This window comes from Achroia grisella, unplaced genomic scaffold (assembly GCF_030625045.1).
Source record: "Achroia grisella isolate CSIRO2021 unplaced genomic scaffold, CSIRO_AGI_Agris_v1 utg5201, whole genome shotgun sequence".
In the NCBI taxonomy this organism is placed as follows: domain Eukaryota; kingdom Metazoa; phylum Arthropoda; class Insecta; order Lepidoptera; family Pyralidae; genus Achroia; species Achroia grisella.
Window position 1 is genome coordinate 314,569 of NW_026712911.1, and position 22,827 is coordinate 337,395.

Below are 22,827 nucleotides of genomic sequence, written 5' to 3' on the forward strand. Positions count from 1 at the left end.
ATGGGAAGAAACAGATGATGATATGGTAATAATTTATATAACAAACTAGTCCAATATAATTTACAATAAAATTTATTACTATGAAGATAGAACTGCGTTTCTAGCTATAAGGAATAAAAATATGAGTAATAGCAATGTAAGTCATTCGATCATGTATTCATACAACTTAGTCATACTCTAAGTGATTCCCTCATCGATAATAGCGAGCAATGTTGCAAACCTACACAACTTAATGTAATGAAATACCACAAAGAAAAATTTTATAATATACTATCGTTAATACAAATTCTCTATAATAATTACATATAATATACTATCACACTATATTTCTCTTCACTTAAACTAAAACCCAAAATCGAAATTAGAAATAACATTATAAAAATCTAGGTTTCATTGTACAATAACAAACTAGTTTATTCAGATTAAAATAAAGTATTCGCAATTTAGTTTTATGTTATGTAAGTATCTAAGTGTCTAAAAGATGAAAAAAAAAAGATAAATATGTTCATTAATTACTTCTCTTAAAGTAGTTTTAACTTACTACGTTATTATGTTATGTGTATATATATATATATATATATATATATATATATATATATATATATATATATATATATATATGTGTGTCCATTTCATATAATTGTCAGGAATTTGTAATACTGGAAACATAATATTATAATACTGTATAAATATTGTTCAAGATAATATTATTTTCAAGCACGACCCACAGTGTGTACTGCAAAGAGAAATTAAAGTTCTGCATTTATAACGTCTTTCAGACGTCACGTCAGCCTCGTGATTTGATGATGATGGATGAACAAGGGTTTTGTGAATATAAATGAGCCGCACATAACTCGCTCTGTTTATTTATTTTTTTGCAGGACATATCTCTGTACCTTATATGGGTCATTGACATTGCATTGCAAAACATTCAAATAAAATTTTCTGTGTAGATTTTATATTCCATTTTAGATTAATTTTATTATTGCAATTTTGTATGCCTATTATATTCATCATAAGAACTTTATATGAATACCATAACTTTTTCTAGAAGTTTTATCTACTATCAAGTACGTTAATTCTGGCTATAGGTGGTACTTCAAGATACACATTCAGTCATTAAAAATTTTATGTTGCCTATCGAACTTTACTGAAGTACACATGAGGCTATCTATATATTCATAAAAAAATACAACCTTAGTTTCTTTCAAATTTGAAAATAACTATATAAGAAAAGGCATTTCAGTAGTTTCAGCTTCTTCTATGTGATATTTTTATGAATATATAGATAGCCTCATATCTATATATTCATAAAAAAATCACCTACAACCTTAGTTTCTTTCAAATTTGAAAATAGCTATATAAGAAAAGGCATTTCAGTAGTTTCAGCTTCTTCTATAGCTTGATTGATTGATTCATCAAATGTCGTATAAATTTATGAATATGGAATTTGCCAGGTATATATATGATTAAGATTTACGATACTTACCACGAGCTCACTACAAAGCTAAAACACAGAGTACTTACATAACGGAACGGTAATCATAGTCTTATGTGCAACAGAATTATGCAAAGCTCTTACCGTGAGCTGAGATGGTAAACCGCAAGGTCACTCACTATCTAGCCGTTATTCTAACTGCATTCGGTGATGTGATACACTCCTGCCAATGTATCTATATACCATATACAGTTTGCAAACTCGCATCTTTGGTATGATAACAATACAGAAATTAAAATAATTATTCAGAACAAAAGAGGTTCATAGCATGGGGTTCATGGATCATTTAATAACAAATTAATGTTATCAAGCCTCGGAAACGTTTTATTTTTATTGAAGACATCCTAGAAAACATTGTATTAGGTGACCATAGCTGAAAAACGTTAGACGTGCTGCTTTATTTTTTATTTATTTTTGCTATTTGGAAAATAGAAATAACTTTTTATTCGAATAAACTCATTCTAAGTAATTGTGAAAAGTAATTTTGAAATGTTCATAAAGGTATTGAATAGCAACTGTGAGGAAATTTCATTCCTTGAAGCATTCTAGCACCGACATATCTAACATAAATGCAGAGATTATAGTAAACTAGATATCAGATAATCAATGATAACGGAGTGTTACAGGACTCTGATGGTAATGAATGAAACAGGATAGGTAGGGCCGAGTCGCAGTTTTTATCAAACTCCTAGAGGCTGTTAGAAACAGTTACCTAGGCACCTCTAGGAATGTGAAGCCGTTGTGCTTCCTAGTCCGTTTTATTAGGACTAGTTTTCCTCATAAATCACATAAGTACCCACTATCTGTATTCATTGCTACACGTAGGTAGTACAATAAACAGGTGATACTGCAAAGTTTGCAAATATATATATATATATGTATATATATAAACACCTCTTTGGGCACTTTGTTGATCACGCCACAAGCGAAACACTTGCTGATTCCACCTTTTGCACTGAATAACTTCACACCTATCGCGTATATCTCAGGCGGTATGGCAACGTCGCATTCTATTTTGCGATGCGGCCATATATATTCGTCGATAGTACGATATACTCGACACTTTTTTTACTAATAATTCGTGACTGAATGGCTCCGAACGGCTAAATTTTTGGTATACACAAAGACTTTTTGGCTCTGAATATATTCCAAAAATCAATTAATTATGTTGATCACTTTATATACTCGTCCTTACTGCGATACTTATTTTCATCCGAATATATATAGATACCGTAACGGTCTATCAATTATGACTTTATTAATTTACTAATGTAGATATTTTATATTCGCAATGCTCCATACATAGTAACTCCACCATTACAGGGGGGAGCACCGTACACCGCACCCCGCGCACACAAACAAATTAGATATTTTTTGAATACACAAAGACTTTTTGGCTCTGTATATATATTTCAAAAATCAATTAATTGTGTTGATCACTTTATATACTGGTCCTTACTGCGATACTTATTTTAATCCGAATATATATAGATACCGTAACGGTCTATCAATTATGAATTTATTAATTTACTAATCTAGATATTTTATATTCGCAATGCTCCATACATGCAAGCTCCAGCAACGGTGGAGGCAGGGGGAGCACCGTACACCGCACCCCGCGCACACAAACAAATTAGAATAAATTAAATTCATAAGATTATTTATGTATTTCGACTGCCTCGGTGGTCACACCGCTTTACATCCGATGGTCGCGGGTTCGATTTCTCGCACGGTGCAAACATATGTACTCATCGGTCATCGATTGATTTCATCGGTCTGTGTGTTTTATATGTATATTATCTATGTATTTACAAGATAAAAATATCTATTTATATCAGTTCAGTATCAGTCTGTGTCAATTGTCCAGCGCTATTTATTATATTTTTATAAACGGTTATCTTTTTCCATCGCACCGCTCGCTATCGACAGTGAATTCATAGAAATGTCACTCTAAAAACAAAAATAGTTTTGTATTTCAAATACTAAATGCAAAATAGGTATTTTCAAAATACTTTTTCAAAATAAAGTACCTTTTGAATTTTTGTCCAAACCTCAGATATTTTATTTATTTTACATAGGTATATCAATCATTACATAGTGTAGTATAAAACAAAGTCGATGTCGCATCTAACAGTACATAAATAAAGAAAGAAGACTTTTTGGCTCTGATACCGTAACGGTCTATCAATTATGAATTTATTATACCTAATCTAGATATTTTATATTCGCAATGCTACATACATTGTAATATCCGCCTCCATTCATTGTAACGGTGGAGGGACTAAATAGTTGAATAAAACTGAATAAGCAGTTGCTCCACTCTATAGGTATGCGTCGTCGTCGTATGCTGTTCATTTTTTCACTCGTTTTGGCGCCAAGAGAGGGTCACATAGTCGTGGTCAAGTTAAGAACTTATAATTTAATTTTGATGACAATAGATACAAGTAAAAAGTAGGTATTATATTAATGTACGTAAGTACTGTACTTAAAAATATTTATTCTTTATTGTACATTTGAAAAACTTAACACTTAAGGACTTGTACATATACACGTACATACTGCCATTTTCTCTTAAAGACATCCAGAGAAGCACTATTTATCAAATACGCGGGGTGCACCGACCTTTGACCTTATAACAGCTGATTCGCGCGTAACGAATTACATTGCTACTTACATTACTATTTTATAGTGGATATTTCACTATAAAATATTATTATTTCTTTAGATTATGACATAATAGCATAGTTTACATGATTTTAAGGGAAACATACGATAAAAAAAATTCCCGTAAAATGTAAAAGATAAAAAATGGTTATTGTTGGTTATCCTTGAGAGATAGACATATACCATCACGGACTTTTTTGTTGACCTTATTTTGATACATCTCAAAGCACTAGACAATACGCATTTTCATTAAACAGTATTGTATTTTTTTTATTTATTTAACTTTAATGCACAAAAAAATTTGTACATGTGGCGGACTTAATATCTTGCCGCGTTATTTACCAGGCAACCATGAGTGGTGCAGCGAAAGATTATTGGCGGTGCACTAATATAAATAAGAAATGTCAAAAAAAGATATATAAATACAAAGCAAAATATACATTTCTATAAAAAAATAACAATATACATACATAAATATATAACCCATAAATGTATAAATAAATACATAATGACCCGATAATCAAATTATAAGTACAGTCTCAAATTGAAAATAAGAAAAACAGAAAATATAGAGAGAACTATAGGGATATAACAGAAAGATGTTAAAAAAGGAGAAGGACAGTAAAAAAGTTACAAATTTAAATAATATTCCCGCAATTTCTGTTTAAATGAATTTATTACATTATTATATATATTAGGCATACGACTAGCCTTATGACTGTTACTTTTTTTTTAATCTATACATCTATACATGTAAATAAAATTGGAGTGTCTGTTTGTAATATTGAAATAACCGTTTTTTACTACTTGCATATGAATATAAATACGGTACATAATACACCAAAATAACATATTTTACAATTTTTGTCCGTCTGTCTGTTTGTTCCGGCTAATCTCTGAAATGGCTGGACCGATTTTGACGGGACTTTTTTTGGCAGGTAGCTGATGTAATAAGGCTACTACCTAGTAACTTAGGCTACTTTTATTTTAGAAAAATAAAGTTAAAAACCATGTGGACGAATTCGCTGGAACAGCTACTGTATAATATATTAGAGATACCTACGTGTTTTTTTATTGATGACTAGCTGTACACGGGATTTCGTCCGTGTGGAATTTAACTTTATTTTTCTAAAATATAAGTTAAATTCCACGCGGTACAGCTAGTTGTCGGTAGTCTAGCGATTTAGCTAGCACACTGCTTTGATTCCTGCTTGGTGGTCGAGGGTTCGATTCCTCGCACGCTGCAAACATTTGTATTCGTGAGTAGGATTGTTTGTAACGGTCTGGGTGTTTTCTATGTATAGATAATATATATGTATTTACGAAAAAAATCTTTGTATATATATCAGTTGTCTAGTACCCATAACATAATCTTCAGCTAGCTTAACTTGGGTCTAGATGAAGCTGTGTGAATTGTCCTGAGATTACTATTATTATTAATTGGTACACAGGTAAACTACTAACTAGGCCATATTGGTGTTGTTTGTTATGGTGAAAAAACTAGTATATATATAAGTTACACGTACAATTTCAAAGACTTATTTCTTCAAAACTACTGGCTATTCTGAAATAAAACTTTAGGGTTTGTATATGTAATGTTTGCATATGAAATATGATTAAAGGTTACCAGTGTATTTACACTTTTACTGAACAAACAGAGTTGTTTAATAGTGAAAATATTGTGTGGAAGACATCAATTACTTTCAGTACATGTATAGCTTTTCTCTTTTCCTAATTATTATTATTATTAAGTTTAAAGTGGTTGAATTTTACGTAAGGGGTATTTATACATTATTTCTAATTTACCATTTATTTTAAGTTTTTTAAACTCTATTCATCGAGACCTATCTAATGAGTCCAAACACGATATTTCTGCTGTATGTAAGTTTTCGAAGAGTATGTTCATCATCTGATAATACTGGTGCCAGCATGAAGTCAAGGTTAACAGATAACTAATTACTTTTATTTCGTCAAAATCTTTAGATTACGTATAATAAATTCATAATATCGCTACCTATTCAAATCAAAACAAGTATTAGGTACTTCATGTACTAGTATATAAATTCATCAACACACAAGTAAATGATTTTTAAATATATTCAGAGCCAAAAAATCTTTGTGCATTTAAAAAAAATTGCCGATACGGATTCACTATTGCAGGAAATTGTTGAAAAAATATATATCGCGTATAGGTATCTACTACTATCGACGAATACATTTGGCAACAACGCGCAACATATGCGATGTTGCCGTTCCGGCCGAGACCATGCCGGAACGGCAACAACGCATATTAGAAAACAAAGATAGTGATAGAAAGAGAGAGACAGTGGAATCAGCAATATCTACGGATCGTGGCTGGATCAACTAAGTGTGCAAGTTTATATAAATGTATATATATATATATATACATTTGTCTTTAATTCAAAGGAAATATAAATAATGAACGCATCACATTTAAAACAGTATAAATAGTTAATAATTTAATAATAAGTTAATAGTTTAATAAGTACGTACGTAATATTATCACATGGTAACAGCACGTATTATGGCAAAAATAAACATCGGCTGATTTGAAAAGATTTATTATAGTAATAATAGTAATCTCAGGACAATTCACACAGCTTCATCTAGACCCAAGTTAAGCTAGCTGAAGATTATGTTATGGGTACTAGACAACTGATATAAATACAAAGATTTTTTTTCGTAAATACATATATATTATCTATACATAGAAAACACCCAGACCGTTACAAACAATCATACTCATGAATACAAATGTTTGCAGCGTGCGAGGAATCGAACCCTCGACCACCAAGCAGGAATCAAAGCAGTGTGCTAGCTAAATCGCTAGACTACCGACAACTAGCTGTACCGCGTGGAATTTAACTTCTTATATTTTAGAAAAATAAAGTTAAATTCCACACGGACGAAATCCCGTGTACAGCTAGTCATCAATAAAAAAACACGTAGGTATCTCTAATATATTATACAGTAGCTGTTCCCGCGACTTCGTCCACGTGGTTTTTAACTTTATTTTTCTAAAATAAAAGTAGCCTAAGTTACTAGTTAGTAGCCTTATTACATCAGCTACCTGCCAAAAAAAGTCCCGTCAAAATCGGTCCAGCCATTTCAGAGATTAGCCGGAACAAACAGACAGACGGACAAAAATTGTAAAATATGTTATTTTGGTGTATGTACCGTATTTATATTCATATGCAAGTAGTAAAAAACGGTTATTTCAATATTACAAACAACAGGCTTCAACATTCTCAAGTACCACAAAAAAGATGTTTTTATTAAAAACAAGCTGTTCCCGCGACTTCGTCCGCGTGGAATTAAACTTTATTTTTCTAAAATAAAAGTAACCTAAGTTACTCCTTATAAATCAGCTACCTGCCAAAAAGAAGTACCGTCAAAATCGGTCCAGCCATTTCAGAGATTAGCCGGAACAAACAGACCGACAGACAGACAGACTAAAATTATAAAAATTGTTATTTTGGTATATGTACCTTATATATATTCATATGCATGTAGTAAAAAACGGTTATTTCAATATTACAAACAGACACTCCAATTTTATTTGTATGTATAGATGTATAGATTATTATTTATTTATTTATTTATTCATCCAAAATAATACAAATTGTGTAGGATAACGTAATAGTAACATTACAGTAAAATTTTGTCAACAACATAATAGCAACTTAAATATTAAATCTCGGTATATCTATAGACTAGCTGGCCCCAGCGACTTCGTCCGCGTGAAATTTTATTTTATTTTTCTAAAATAACAGTAGCGTAAGTTACTCCTTATTACATCAGCTACTTGCCAAAAAAGTCCCGTCAAAATCGGTCCAGCTATTTCAGAGATTAGCCGGAACAAACAGACAGACAGACAGACAAAACTTGTAAAATATGTTATTTTGGTGTATGTACCGGATTTATATTCATATGCAAGTAGTAAAAACGGTTATTTCAATATTACAAACAGACACTCCAATTTTATTTACATGTATAGATGTATAGATTAAAAAAAAAGTAACAGTCATAAGGCTAGTCGTATGCCTAATATATATAATAATGTAATAAATTCATTTAAACAGAAATTGCGGCAACATTATTTAAATTTGTAACTTTTTTACTGTCCTTCTCCATTTTTCACATCTTTCTGTTATATCCCTATAGTTCTCTCTATATTTTCTGTTTTTCTTACTTTCAATTTGAGACTGTACTTATAATTTGATTATCAGATCATTATGTATTTATTAGATATTAACTATTATATTATGCATAAAAAATATTTGTAATAATAAAGAAAATACATTTAAAATGTTTTACTTGTTGTGTTAGTTATTTATAAGATCTTACTATAATTGTTAGCTGCTTTACAATTTAGAAAGTACAATAGGTAATGTAAATTAAAATTAATTGAATACTTAACAACGTTTTGTTCGATTAAATTCATTTAATTATTAAAATAGTTAATTTAAAATTAGAATAAAGACAAAAAAAAATAACAAAAAAAAATCGGTGGCGGGAATCGAACCTTGAGCGTCCGTTTGGTAAGTTGATTTAAAATTCAAAGGCTTATTTCTTCGAAATTACTGGTCATTTTGAAATCGGATTGCATACCCTTATCGGATACTACTACTACACGGAGTTTCGTCAAAATAAAATATCTAGGTTAGGTATAATAAATTCATAATTAATAGACCGTTACGGTATCTGTATATATTCGGATCAAAACAAGTACTATGAAATAAGAACGAGTATATAAATTGATTAACACAAGTAATTGATTTTTGAAATATATTCAGAGCCAAAAAGTCTTGTTTCTTTATTTATGTACTTGTTAGATGCGACAGCGACTTTGTTTTATACTATACTATGTAATGATTGATATACCTAAAATAAATAAAATATCTGAGGTTTGGACAAAAACTCAAAGGGTAATTTATTTTGAAAAAGTATTTTGAAAATACCTATTTTGCTTTTAGTGTTATATATTTAACTGTTATGTTTTATATAACAATGTTTAATTATAATTAATACTACTGCACCAACACTCCGATCGTGCAAAAAAATTTGCTGTTTCATTATTTTTTTAGTTCAATTAGTGGTCTACCTAAGTCCTGGGCTAAGGGGGGGAGAGTCATGACGCCCCCATGACTCCCATGACCTCCATGACGCTCCCCCCTGGATCCGCCGTTGCGTCTTCTCTTTATTCGCTCAGTAACTTTGTTACAAAAGAAAAGATTCCCGTCCAAAAAATAATAAGTATTGAGGTTTGATCTGGAGTCACGTTACTCCAGACTGATTTCTATAAATATTTAGATTAGATAGACTATTATTCTTGATCCAATTCAAACGGGCCAATCAGGGTGCAGCATTTGCCAAGGGCTTCCTCATTGGCACGTTTGGGCTACTACATTATGGCTACAGTAACTTAATAATGTCTAGCTAGTATTTCAAGAATAATAGTCTATCCAATCTAAATATTTATAGAAATCAGTCTGGAGTAACGTGACTCCAGATCAAACCTCAATACTTATTATTTTTTGGACGGGAATCTTTTCTTTTGTAACAAAGTTACTGAGCGAATAAAGAGAAGACGCAACGGCGGATCCAGGGGGAGCGTCATGGAGGTCATGGGAGTCATGGGGGCGTCATGACTCTCTCCCCCCTTAGCCCAGGACTTAGGTAGACCACTAATTGAACTAAAAAATAATGAAACAGCAAATTTTTTTGCACGATCGAAGTGTTGGTGCAGTAGTATTAATTATAATTAAACATTGTTACTTAAAACATAACAGTTAAAGTACTATAACACTAAAAGCAAAATAGGTATTTTCAAAATACTTTTTCAAAATAAATTACCCTTTGAGTTTTTGTCCAAACCTCAGATATTTTATTTATTTTAGGTATATCAATCATTACATAGTATAGTATAAAACAAAGTCGCTGTCGCATCTAACAAGTACATAAATAAAGAAACAAGACTTTTTGGCTCTGAATATATTTCAAAAATCAAGTACTTGTGTTAATCAATTTATATACTCGTTCTTATTTCATAGTACTTGTTTTGATCCGAATATATACAGATACCGTAACGGTCTATTAATTATGAATTTATTATACCTAACCTAGATATTTTATTTTGACGAAACTCCGTGTAGTAGTAGTATCCGATAAGGGTATGCGAACCCTAAGTATTATTTCAAAATGACCAGTTCGAAGAAATAAGCCTTTGAATTTCAAATCAACTTACCAAACGGACGCTCAAGGTTCGATTCCCGCCACCGATTTTTTTTTGTTTTTTTTTTTTTTGTCTTTATTCTAATTTTAAATTAACTATTTTAATAATTAAATGAATTTAATCGAACAAAACGTTGTTAAGTATTCAATTAATTTTAATTTACATTACCTATTGTACTTTCTAAATTGTAAAGCAGCTAACAATTATAGTAAGATCTTATAAATTAGTTATTTACACACACACACGTAAAACATTTTACACATTTTCACAACAAGTAAAACATTTTAAATGTATTTTCTTTATTATTACAAATATTTTTTATGCATAATATAATAGTTAATATCTAATAAATACATAATGATCTGATAATCAAATTATAAGTACAGTCTCAAATTGAAAGTAAGAAAAACAGAAAATATAGAGAGAACTATAGGGATATAACAGAAAGATGTGAAAAATGGAGAAGGACAGTAAAAAAGTTACAAATTCAAATAATGTTGCCGCAATTTCTGTTTAAATGAATTTATTACATTATTATATATATTAGGCATACGACTAGCCTTATGACTGTTACTTTTTTTTAATCTATACATCTATACATGTAAATAAAATTGGAGTGTCTGTTTGTAATATTGAAATAACCGTTTTTTACTACATGCATATGAATATATATAAGGTACATATACCAAAATAACAATTTTTATAATTTTAGTCTGTCTGTCTGTCGGTCTGTTTGTTCCGGCTAATCTCTGAAATGGCTGGACCGATTTTGACGGTACTTCTTTTTGGCAGGTAGCTGATTTATAAGGAGTAACTTAGGTTACTTTTATTTTAGAAAAATAAAGTTTAATTCCACGCGGACGAAGTCGCGGGAACAGCTTGTTTTTAATAAAAACATCTTTTTTGTGGTACTTGAGAATGTTGAAGCCTGTTGTTTGTAATATTGAAATAACCGTTTTTTACTACTTGCATATGAATATAAATACGGTACATACACCAAAATAACATATTTTACAATTTTTGTCCCTCTGTCTGTTTGTTCCGGCTAATCTCTGAAATGGCTGGACCGATTTTGACGGGACTTTTTTTGGCAGGTAGCTGATGTAATAAGGCTACTACCTAGTAACTTAGGCTACTTTTATTTTAGAAACGTGTTTTTTTATTGATGACTAGCTGTACACGGGATTTCGTCCGTGTGGAATTTAACTTTATTTTTCTAAAATATAAGAAGTTAAATTCCCCGCGGTACAGCTAGTTGTCGGTAGTCTAGCGATTTAGCTAGCACACTGCTTTGATTCCTGCTTGGTGGTCGAGGGTTCGATTCCTCGCACGCTGCAAACATTTGTATTCATGAGTATGATTGTTTGTAACGGTCTGGGTGTTTTCTATGTATAGATAATATATATGTATTTACGAAAAAAAATCTTTGTATTTATATCAGTTGTCTAGTACCCATAACATAATCTTCAGCTAGCTTAACTTGGGTCTAGATGAAGCTGTGTGAATTGTCCTGAGATTACTATTATTACTATAATAAATCTTTTCAAATCAGCCGATGTTTATTTTTGCCATAATACGTGCTGTTACCATGTGATAATATTACGTATGTACTTATTAAACTATTAACTTATTATTAAATTATTAACTATTTATACTGTTTTAAATGTGATGCGTTCATTATTTATATTTCCTTTGAATTAAAGACAAATGTATATATATATATATACATTTATATAAACTTGCACACTTAGTTGATCCAGCCACGATCCGTAGATATTGCTGATTCCACTGTCTCTCTCTTTCTATCACTATCTTTGTATTCTAATATGCGATGTTGCCGTTCCGGCATGGTCTCGGCCGGAACGGCAACATCGCATATGTTGCGCGTTGTTGCCAAATGTATTCGTCGATAGTAGTAGATACCTATACGCGATATATATTTTTTCAACAATTTCCTGCAATAGTGAATCCGTATCGGCAATTTTTTTAAATGCACAAAGATTTTTTGGCTCTGAATATATTTAAAAATCATTTACTTGTGTGTTGATGAATTTATATACTAGTACATGAAGTACCTAATACTTGTTTTGATTTGAATAGGTAGCGATATTATGAATTTATTATACGTAATCTAAAGATTTTGACGAAATAAAAGTAATTAGTTATCTGTTAACCTTGACTTCATGCTGGCACCAGTATTATCAGATGATGAACATACTCTTCGAAAACTTACATACAGCAGAAATATCGTGTTTGGACTCATTAGATAGGTCTCGATGAATAGAGTTTAAAAAACTTAAAATAAATGGTAAATTAGAAATAATGTATAAATACCCCTTACGTAAAATTCAACCACTTTAAACTTAATAATAATAATAATTAGGAAAAGAGAAAAGCTATACATGTACTGAAAGTAATTGATGTCTTCCACACAATATTTTCACTATTAAACAACTCTGTTTGTTCAGTAAAAGTGTAAATACACTGGTAACCTTTAATCATATTTTATATGCAAACATTACATATACAAACCCTAAAGTTTTATTTCAGAATAGCCAGTAGTTTTGAAGAAATAAGTCTTTGAAATTGTACGTGTAACTTATATATATACTAGTTTTTTCACCATAACAAACAACACCAATATGGCCTAGTTAGTAGTTTACCTGTGTACCAATTAATAATAATAGTAATCTCAGGACAATTCACACAGCTTCATCTAGACCCAAGTTAAGCTAGCTGAAGATTATGTTATGGGTACTAGACAACTGATATAAATACAAAGATTTTTTTCGTAAACACATATATATTATCTATACATAGAAAACACCCAGACCGTTACAAACAATCCTACTCACGAATACAAATGTTTGCAGCGTGCGAGGAATCGAACCCTCGACCACCAAGCAGGAATCAAAGCAGTGTGCTAGCTAAATCGCTAGACTACCGACAACTAGCTGTACCGCGTGGAATTTAACTTCTTATATTTTAGAAAAATAAAGTTAAATTCCACACGGACGAAATCCCGTGTACAGCTAGTCATCAATAAAAAAACACGTAGGTATCTCTAATATATTATACAGTAGCTGTTCCCGCGACTTCGTCCACGTGGTTTTTAACTTTATTTTTCTAAAATAAAAGTAGCCTAAGTTACTAGGTAGTAGCCTTATTACATCAGCTACCTGCCAAAAAAAGTCCCGTCAAAATCGGTCCAGCCATTTCAGAGATTAGCCGGAACAAACAGACAGACGGACAAAAATTGTAAAATATGTTATTTTGGTGTATTATGTACCGTATTTATATTCATATGCAAGTAGTAAAAAACGGTTATTTCAATATTACAAACAACAGGCTTCAACATTCTCAAGTACCACAAAAAAGATGTTTTTATTAAAAACAAGCTGTTCCCGCGACTTCGTCCGCGTGGAATTAAACTTTATTTTTCTAAAATAAAAGTAACCTAAGTTACTCCTTATAAATCAGCTACCTGCCAAAAAGAAGTACCGTCAAAATCGGTCCAGCCATTTCAGAGATTAGCCGGAACAAACAGACCGACAGACAGACAGACTAAAATTATAAAAATTGTTATTTTGGTATATGTACCTTATATATATTCATATGCATGTAGTAAAAAACGGTTATTTCAATATTACAAACAGACACTCCAATTTTATTTGTATGTATAGATGTATAGATTATTATTTATTTATTTATTTATTCATCCAAAATAATACAAATTGCGTAGGATAACGTAATAGTAACATTACAGTAAAATTTTGTCAACAACATAATAGCAACTTAAATATTAAATCTCGGTATATCTATAGACTAGCTGGCCCCAGCGACTTCGTCCGCGTGAAATTTTATTTTATTTTTCTAAAATAACAGTAGCGTAAGTTACTCCTTATTACATCAGCTACTTGCCAAAAAAAGTCCCGTCAAAATCGGTCCAGCTATTTCAGAGATTAGCCGGAACAAACAGACAGACAGACAGACAAAACTTGTAAAATATGTTATTTTGGTGTATGTACCGGATTTATATTCATATGCAAGTAGTAAAAACGGTTATTTCAATATTACAAACAGACACTCCAATTTTATTTACATGTATAGATGTATAGATTAAAAAAAAAGTAACAGTCATAAGGCTAGTCGTATGCCTAATATATATAATAATGTAATAAATTCATTTAAACAGAAATTGCGGGAATATTATTTAAATTTGTAACTTTTCCTCCTTTTTTGACATCTTTTTGTTATATCCCTATAGTTCTCTCTATATTTTCTGTTTTTCTTACTTTCAATTTGAGACTGTACTTATAATTTGATTATCGGGTCATTATGTATTTATTTATACATTTATGGGTTATATATTTATGTATGTATATTGTTATTTTTTTATAGAAATGTATATTTTGCTTTGTATTTATATATCTTTTTTTGACATTTCTTATTTATATTAGTGCACCGCCAATAATCTTTCGCTGCACCACTCATGGTTGCCTGGTAAATAACGCGGCAAGATATTAAGTCCGCCACATGTACAAATTTTTTTGTGCATTAAAGTTAAATAAATAAAAAAAATACAATACTGTTTAATGAAAATGCGTATTGTCTAGTGCTTTGAGATGTATCAAAATAAGGTCAACAAAAAGTCCGTGATGGTATATGTCTATCTCTCAAGGATAACCAACAATAACCATTTTTTATCTTTTACATTTTACGGGAATTTTTTTTATCGTATGTTTCCCTTAAAATCATGTAAACTATGCTATTATGTCATAATCTAAAGAAATAATAATATTTTATAGTGAAATATCCACTATAAAATAGTAATGTAAGTAGCAATGTAATTCGTTACGCGCGAATCAGCTGTTATAAGGTCAAAGGTCGGTGCACCCCGCGTATTTGATAAATAGTGCTTCTCTGGATGTCTTTAAGAGAAAATGGCAGTATGTACGTGTATATGTACAAGTCCTTAAGTGTTAAGTTTTTCAAATGTACAATAAAGAATAAATATTTTTAAGTATAGTACTTACGTACATTAATATAATACCTACTTTTTACTTGTATCTATTGTCATCAAAATTAAATTATAAGTTCTTAACTTGACCACGACTATGTGACCCTCTCTTGGCGCCAAAACGAGTGAAAAAATGAACAGCATACGACGACGACACATACCTATAGAGTGGAGCAACTGCTTATTCAGTTTTATTCAACTATTTAGTCCCTCCACCGTTACAATGAATGGAGGCGGATATTACAATGTATGTAGCATTGCGAATATAAAATATCTAGATTAGGTATAATAAATTCATAATTGATAGACCGTTACGGTATCAGAGCTAAAAAGTCTTCTTTCTTTATTTATGTACTGTTAGATGCGACATCGACTTTGTTTTATACTACACTATGTAATGATTGATATACCTATGTAAAATAAATAAAATATCTGAGGTTTGGACAAAAATTCAAAAGGTACTTTATTTTGAAAAAGTATTTTGAAAATACCTATTTTGCATTTAGTATTTGAAATACAAAACTATTTTTGTTTTTAGAGTGACATTTCTATGAATTCACTGTCGATAGCGAGCGGTGCGATGGAAAAAGATAACCGTTTATAAAAATATAATAAATAGCGCTGGACAATTAATACAGACTGATACTGAACTGATATAAATAGATATTTTTATCTTGTAAATACATATATAATATACATATAAAACACCCAGACCGATGAAATCAATCGATGACCGATGAGTACATATGTTTGCACCGTGCGAGAAATCGAACCCGCGACCATCGGATGTAAAGCGGTGTGACCACCGAGGCAGTCGAAATACATAAATAATCTTATGAATTTAATTTATTCTAATTTGTTTGTGTGCGCGGGGTGCGGTGTACGGTGCTCCCCCTGCCTCCACCGTTGCTGGAGCTTGCATGTATGGAGCATTGCGAATATAAAATATCTAGATTAGTAAATTAATAAATTCATAATTGATAGACCGTTACGGTATCTATATATATTCGGATTAAAATAAGTATCGCAGTAAGGACCAGTATATAAAGTGATCAACACAATTAATTGATTTTTGAAATATATATACGGAGCCAAAAAGTCTTTGTGTATTCAAAAAATATCTAATTTGTTTGTGTGCGCGGGGTGCGGTGTACGGTGCTCCCCCCTGCAACGGTGGAGTTACTATGTATGGAGCATTGCGAATATAAAATATCTACATTAGTAAATTAATAAATTCATAATTGATAGACCGTTACGGTATCTATATATATTCGGATGAAAATAAGTATCGCAGTAAGGACGAGTATATAAAGTGATCAACATAATTAATTGATTTTTGAAATATATTCAGAGCCAAAAAGTCTTTGTGTATACCAAAAATTTAGCCGTTCGGAGCCAGTCATGCACGAATTATTAGTAAAAAATGTGTCGAGTATATCGTACTATCGACGAATATATATGGCCACATCGCAAAATAGAATGCGACGTTGCCATACCGCCTGAGATATACGCGATAGGAGTCAAGTTATTCAGTGCAAAAGGTGGAATCAGCAAGTGTTTAGGTTGTGGCGTGATCAACAAAGTGCCCAAAGAGGTGTTTATATATATATATATATATATACATATATATATATAACAAATCCTTTCCGTATTAGATATATACTTTTAATTAATTATAGTATTTAAATTAGTTATAGTTCTTTGATATTACAGAATTCAATTAAATAATATAATTATAAATTACTAATATTATAAATGCGAAAGTATGTTGTCAGTTACCGTTTAGTAACTAAACAACTAAACGGATATCAATGAAATTATACATTATTTCCTGAGAAGCAGTATTTACACACTATTTTACACGTATGTAGTAGTACTATATTTTGTCTGGAGAGTGGCAGGAGTAATGTAGAACAGAGTGGCACAAGAAAGAGAAGAATGGAAAAGATTGGAGGAGGCCTTTGCCGATTGGCAAACAGATCTACAGACATTAAATAAGATCCAAATAATAGAATAATTATTTTGTTTAAGTTTTAAAGCTTTATATTTGTTTTAAAATAATGTATAAGTTGGATCTGAATAAAAGCTATAATAATAATAATAATAGTACTATATTTTGTACGTAGGACGTTGTACTATTGTAAACGAATAAATTGACAATAGGATATTTTGTGGGTTATTATTATTATATTAGTATACAATAATAGTAACCCACAAAACTTTCACTGATCTATCTATTCCACTAAGCACAGCTCGTACTAAAGGTACTAAACAACTGATTGTCAGATACATTTGTTTCTATATTCGATTAATAATATAGGGACAAAAAACCCAGGCCGGAAAAAACAATCATACTCATAAATATAAGTTTTGAGAACCGAACCCGAGACCATCGTAAGTCATGGTATAAATATAGCATGCAATTTTAGACACCTATGTTCATGGGCGGCATTTACCTACTTTTAAGGCTGGTATGACGGGAAATATTTAAAAAGGGTTTCTATTCAATGGTATACATTATGCTTCTGTATTGCATCATATGATATCTTTCTATTTGAAGTAATGAATCATAAAATAAATTGTACTTTGAGCCACAAATGACTATACTCTCCACCTAATGATGATACTAACTTGATCAATAGTAACGTTGATAAAATAAGTACATTAAACAAATTATGTTATGTATACTATTGCACCGCTAAGTACCAACTACTACAATCATTTTGTGTAACCAAGGCGACTGCCATGTAAACAAAATAACAACACTGTCAAGTTCCCATGAATAAAAATAATATGTATTTCGTATCAAGTCGTAGAAAGTCAGCATTATCTATTGATTACTGCCGTAGAATTAAAATATATCTATCTACTTATATCGGCTAGATATACTAAATATTACATATCTGAAAACATGCTCCCAAATAAACTAAAAATAATAATGATTGGACCTTCAGAGGTAAGTGGTAGCCATCTTTATATATATATACTTAGATATTACTAGCTGGCCCGCGCAACTTCGTCTGCATCACACTTAGATACTCAATTTACATTACATCTTTTTAAATTATAGCCTATATGTTATTCTGATGTACATATAACCTATATATAGTTACATCATTATCCCTATTGTAGTTTTATCAAAATCCGTGAAGTAGTTTTTTCGTAAAAGAGTAACAAACATCCATCCATACTCACAAATTTTCGCTATTATAATAGATATTTTTTAGATAATGTTATGTGTAAAATATATATTTTTAAATCATTTCATTGCTACCATAATTCGAACTCTTTTAACCTTTGACGGAAAATCATGTTTTTACATTATATGATTCGGGATTTATTAATTTTTTTAAATTTTATTAAATACATTTTAATAAAATTTAAAAAATGAAATAAATATACATCATAAGTAATAATATCGTTGGTTATTAAATCCCTGTCCTTTATTATTATTATTTATGTAGTCGGTCCAATATGTATGGTACAGATGCGACAATGTTACTGATGGTAGACAGTTTTCGTATAGCCGATAGCATAAGGATACACGCAACACGAAATTTTCACGACTTTATTATTTTAAATACTTAATCATCATAATTACAGAGTGGTAAAACTCAAATTGCAAATTTTATATCTGAGACAATAAACATAGAAGAAGCGGGCCCGCCTACTCCTACTCAAGGTGTCCGAGTAGTAGAGTTTGAGGTTTCTAACATAAGTATTAATGGAAAAATAATGAATGTCGATGTAGAACTCTGGGACTGCAGTGGTGATCACAAGTAAGTCGGTTTACTACCAGCTATATGTACCTAATACCTATCTATAGAGGGGAAGGGGATTGTTAGTAATGTGGACTCATGACCCCATTACTAGCAATGCACCATATCAGGTTGACCTCCACGCGGTTCCCCCTGGAAACCATCGTGATAAATTCCTAGTGAATTTGTCATGATGGGCCAACTGACCTGACTTCATGCTCATCTTATCATCCTCAACTGGTGCCCCGCCAGCGTAAACCGTTAGCGCAGGCGGGTGCACCATTCCATTATCATCCATAAAAAAAAATAACTATCTATATTACCAAAATATTAGCTACATTAATTATAATTGTTTAGTTTAGTATGACTTACTATATTGATACACAATATTTACCACTTCATGACATTACGTACATCGTCGTATTTATATGATGGTAAGAAATAGCCAACGAATGTATATGACTTAGGTATAGGATTTCATCTTAATTTAACTTTCACTAATCTATCGATACGTAATGTAAAATTGTGTACTAATGTAGGTACATTCATCAAAAATGTTGTACTGTTGAGTTTTTTATATTGCATACAAATATCCCAACTGATTAAAATAAATATAAGCAAATTCAATACTTACCTAAGGAGAAAAGAATATGAAATTATAGATCATACATTGAATAGTCATCTGTAGACTTACTAAAGTTGACTGCGCATTTACCACTTCACCTATTTCTGCCACCAAACAGCTTGCTTTGTAAGATGTTTTTCGGTTAAAGGTTGAGATAAAGCAGTAAAAGTATAGGATATCTAAGAGGATATGTTACATATTAGTCTTTCTGAGTTGAAACTCATGAGCTTTAATACTTACGTTGCCATTTACCATCAGATGGACCGTCAGCTTTTTTGTATAGGTAAAGAAACTATTTCCTTTTCCAATAGCATATGCTGGTGGTCACTCTATTCTACCAAATTTGAGTTTAAATGAATCTGTATTATTGTAAATATGTACATTTAAAGAAAAAAAAATACGAGCTGAGTCTCTTGTCAGTTCTTCTCATCTCGAAATCATTCCGAACAGACGGTAGATTTGAATTTAAGATCCTTGGTGGCAGAAATAGGGAATCTTTTCTTACGCCAAGTACTACTTTTGTTTGCTTCTAACATTAGTGTTACTGTACTCGAAAGACGTGATGTCTTGATCAACACCATTTCAAATTGTCTCGATCATAACTCTATTTCAGTATAATCCATTTAAAAATATCTTTGTTTACTCTGTCATGCACTGAAAATTCGAAAGCCAATTCTGTAGTTATTGTATTGGAAACTTCAAGCATTCTGTTACAACTATCAATATACGTACGCGTTTCCGTTTCATAATTCATCCCTGGCCATATGGCCTACAAAAAGATTTTTGTATTTAGACTTGATCCAAGATACCACATCTTGGATGACAAAATGTGGCGCCTTCTCGACGGTAGATTAGAATGCAAATTACATGGTACAATATGATCGTCAAAATGTTATGACGTCTAGGATATTCATGTATATAGGCGGTGGTTATAATTATCCACAGGGTAGACTATATTGCTTGTCTGGTATTGCAGTTATATCAACCAGGTGGAAGAATCGAAGTCATGTTTAGTAAGATAAAATTATTCTTTATCATGAATAGTGTCGTTAAGTTTCAGATTTTACCTATACCACAGAATGTATATATATATATACATTACAGATCTTTACTTACATATTCTTTAAGTTTACATAAATAATTGTAATTTATGAGATAAATACTTTTTTTGATTCATTAGCCGTTTAGGAAAAAAATTCTAAAGGCCTGAAGAAAAAAAATATTGTTTGTCATTGCTGTCAATGTATTCTATAATTAATGGAATATAATTGTTATATTAGACAATAATTATCTATTATCATTTAATAAAGCTACATAAATGAAATCATTACGTGTACAGTCGATACTGTACACGTAATGATTTCATTCCATTTACGAAACAAATTACAAATTTAATATTTGTTTACTTTTTTAGATTTGAATCATGTTGGCCTGCATTACGGGTGGGGGTACATGGCGTGATATTAGTGTGTTCTCCCAGCACCGCACAAGCAGCAGCGAGAGAGATGGAACTTTTGTACAATTATTTTGTATCGCAGCCTAAACTATCAACGAAACAATGTGTTCTCTTTTATAACAATACACATGACAATGACGATATGGATTCACTGAGCTTATGTACGTTGTCTAAAATGGTATACAGAGTAGATAAGGAGCGAGTTCACAGGGTAGTTAGATTACTAACTACTTCGGTCTATTTTGTTAAAGATAAAAGATAGACTATCCATCCTCGTGATACGATAGTCACGTCAAATTTCATTAACCATTTCTCTTTACCATGGCATTTAAGTTATGAATATAAATACATTTCTAAAATATGAGTTACTCCTTATAATATTAGCTATCTGAGAATGAAAGTCCCGTCAAAATCAGTCCAGGCGATTAACAGTTTAGCAGAAATGAACAGATAATTTTTTTTTTAAATAAGTATAATGATAATATGAAAAACTGTTAATTTGAAATTACAAACTAAAATTAAATAACTATAAAAGTAAAATTAGTTACCAATATTAGCTCACGTACTTCTACATATAAACAAATAAATTGAACCGTCTCAATTTATTTGTTTATATGTAGAAGTACGTGAGCTAATATTGGTAACTAATTTTACTTTTAGAGATTATAGTAAGTCTAGCAGATATTAATACTGTTTGGAGTCAATTAAAAATGCAAAAATTCACTATTTCTATTTTCATTGTATATACTCCAAATTTTTTCATAACTCGTCAAATACGCATTTGACTGTTCTCTCGCCCTTGTACATTACATTTATCATATTTCTGTTTTATTTGTGTGTGTATACTATAAAGAATAAAAAGCTTTCTTTAATTTTAATGTTCAATGTTTATTCGAGACAGTTCATGTATGTCATCTCGATTACATTGATTTGTGTAAAAATATAAAATTCTAACTCATTTTTTTTTCCACTTCATGTCTATATTCCTATACTAATTTCGTGCAACGGAAAGTATGTACGTATGTAGATAACATACATAATATTGTCATGAAACTGAAGTAAATAAACATAATTCTAATATTAGTAATTGAATCATGTCATAATTATCATATCATAATATCATAATTCTAAAATCAGTATTTGATTTAATTGTTGTAATAAACATTTTTTGTATTCTTACTTTACAGCTTCCACTTTTTCTAAGGTATCACAAGTGACAGTAAACTTCAAGAATGAAAATATTAGATTAAAAAAAGACTTCTCAAACTATATTGCTTCTATTTTACAAACATTAAATACAGATAATTGAATACTATAGTTGTTTTTTATATTTTTAAGTAAGTTAGTATCAGTACGCATGCATTTGCTCACTGATGGAATTTGTTCTAATACTTTTTCTCTTTCGCCGATAGCAATGTAATAGCCGATACTTACAATATTTGAACATACTGCTGGAAATATATACTGAAAAACATCCATCTATTTCATTTCTTGCCATATGCCACTTGCAATATTTTTTGCACCGTCGCGTCGTTGACCCTCCAAGGAAT

General features: G+C 30.9%; 1 protein-coding gene across 1 annotated transcript; it reads left to right on the forward strand.

Moving 5' to 3' along the window:
- Window positions 1-18,204: 18,204 nt before the first annotated feature.
- LOC131847328 (intraflagellar transport protein 22 homolog) lies at window positions 18,205-22,751 on the forward strand. The gene is made up of 4 exons (XM_059196897.1): window positions 18,205-18,394; window positions 19,042-19,217; window positions 21,236-21,438; window positions 22,465-22,751. Exons 1-4 carry the CDS (start codon window positions 18,350-18,352, stop codon window positions 22,584-22,586), a joined length of 546 nt encoding a protein of 181 aa, XP_059052880.1. The 5' UTR covers window positions 18,205-18,349; the 3' UTR covers window positions 22,587-22,751.
- The last annotated feature ends 76 nt before the right edge of the window (window positions 22,752-22,827 follow it).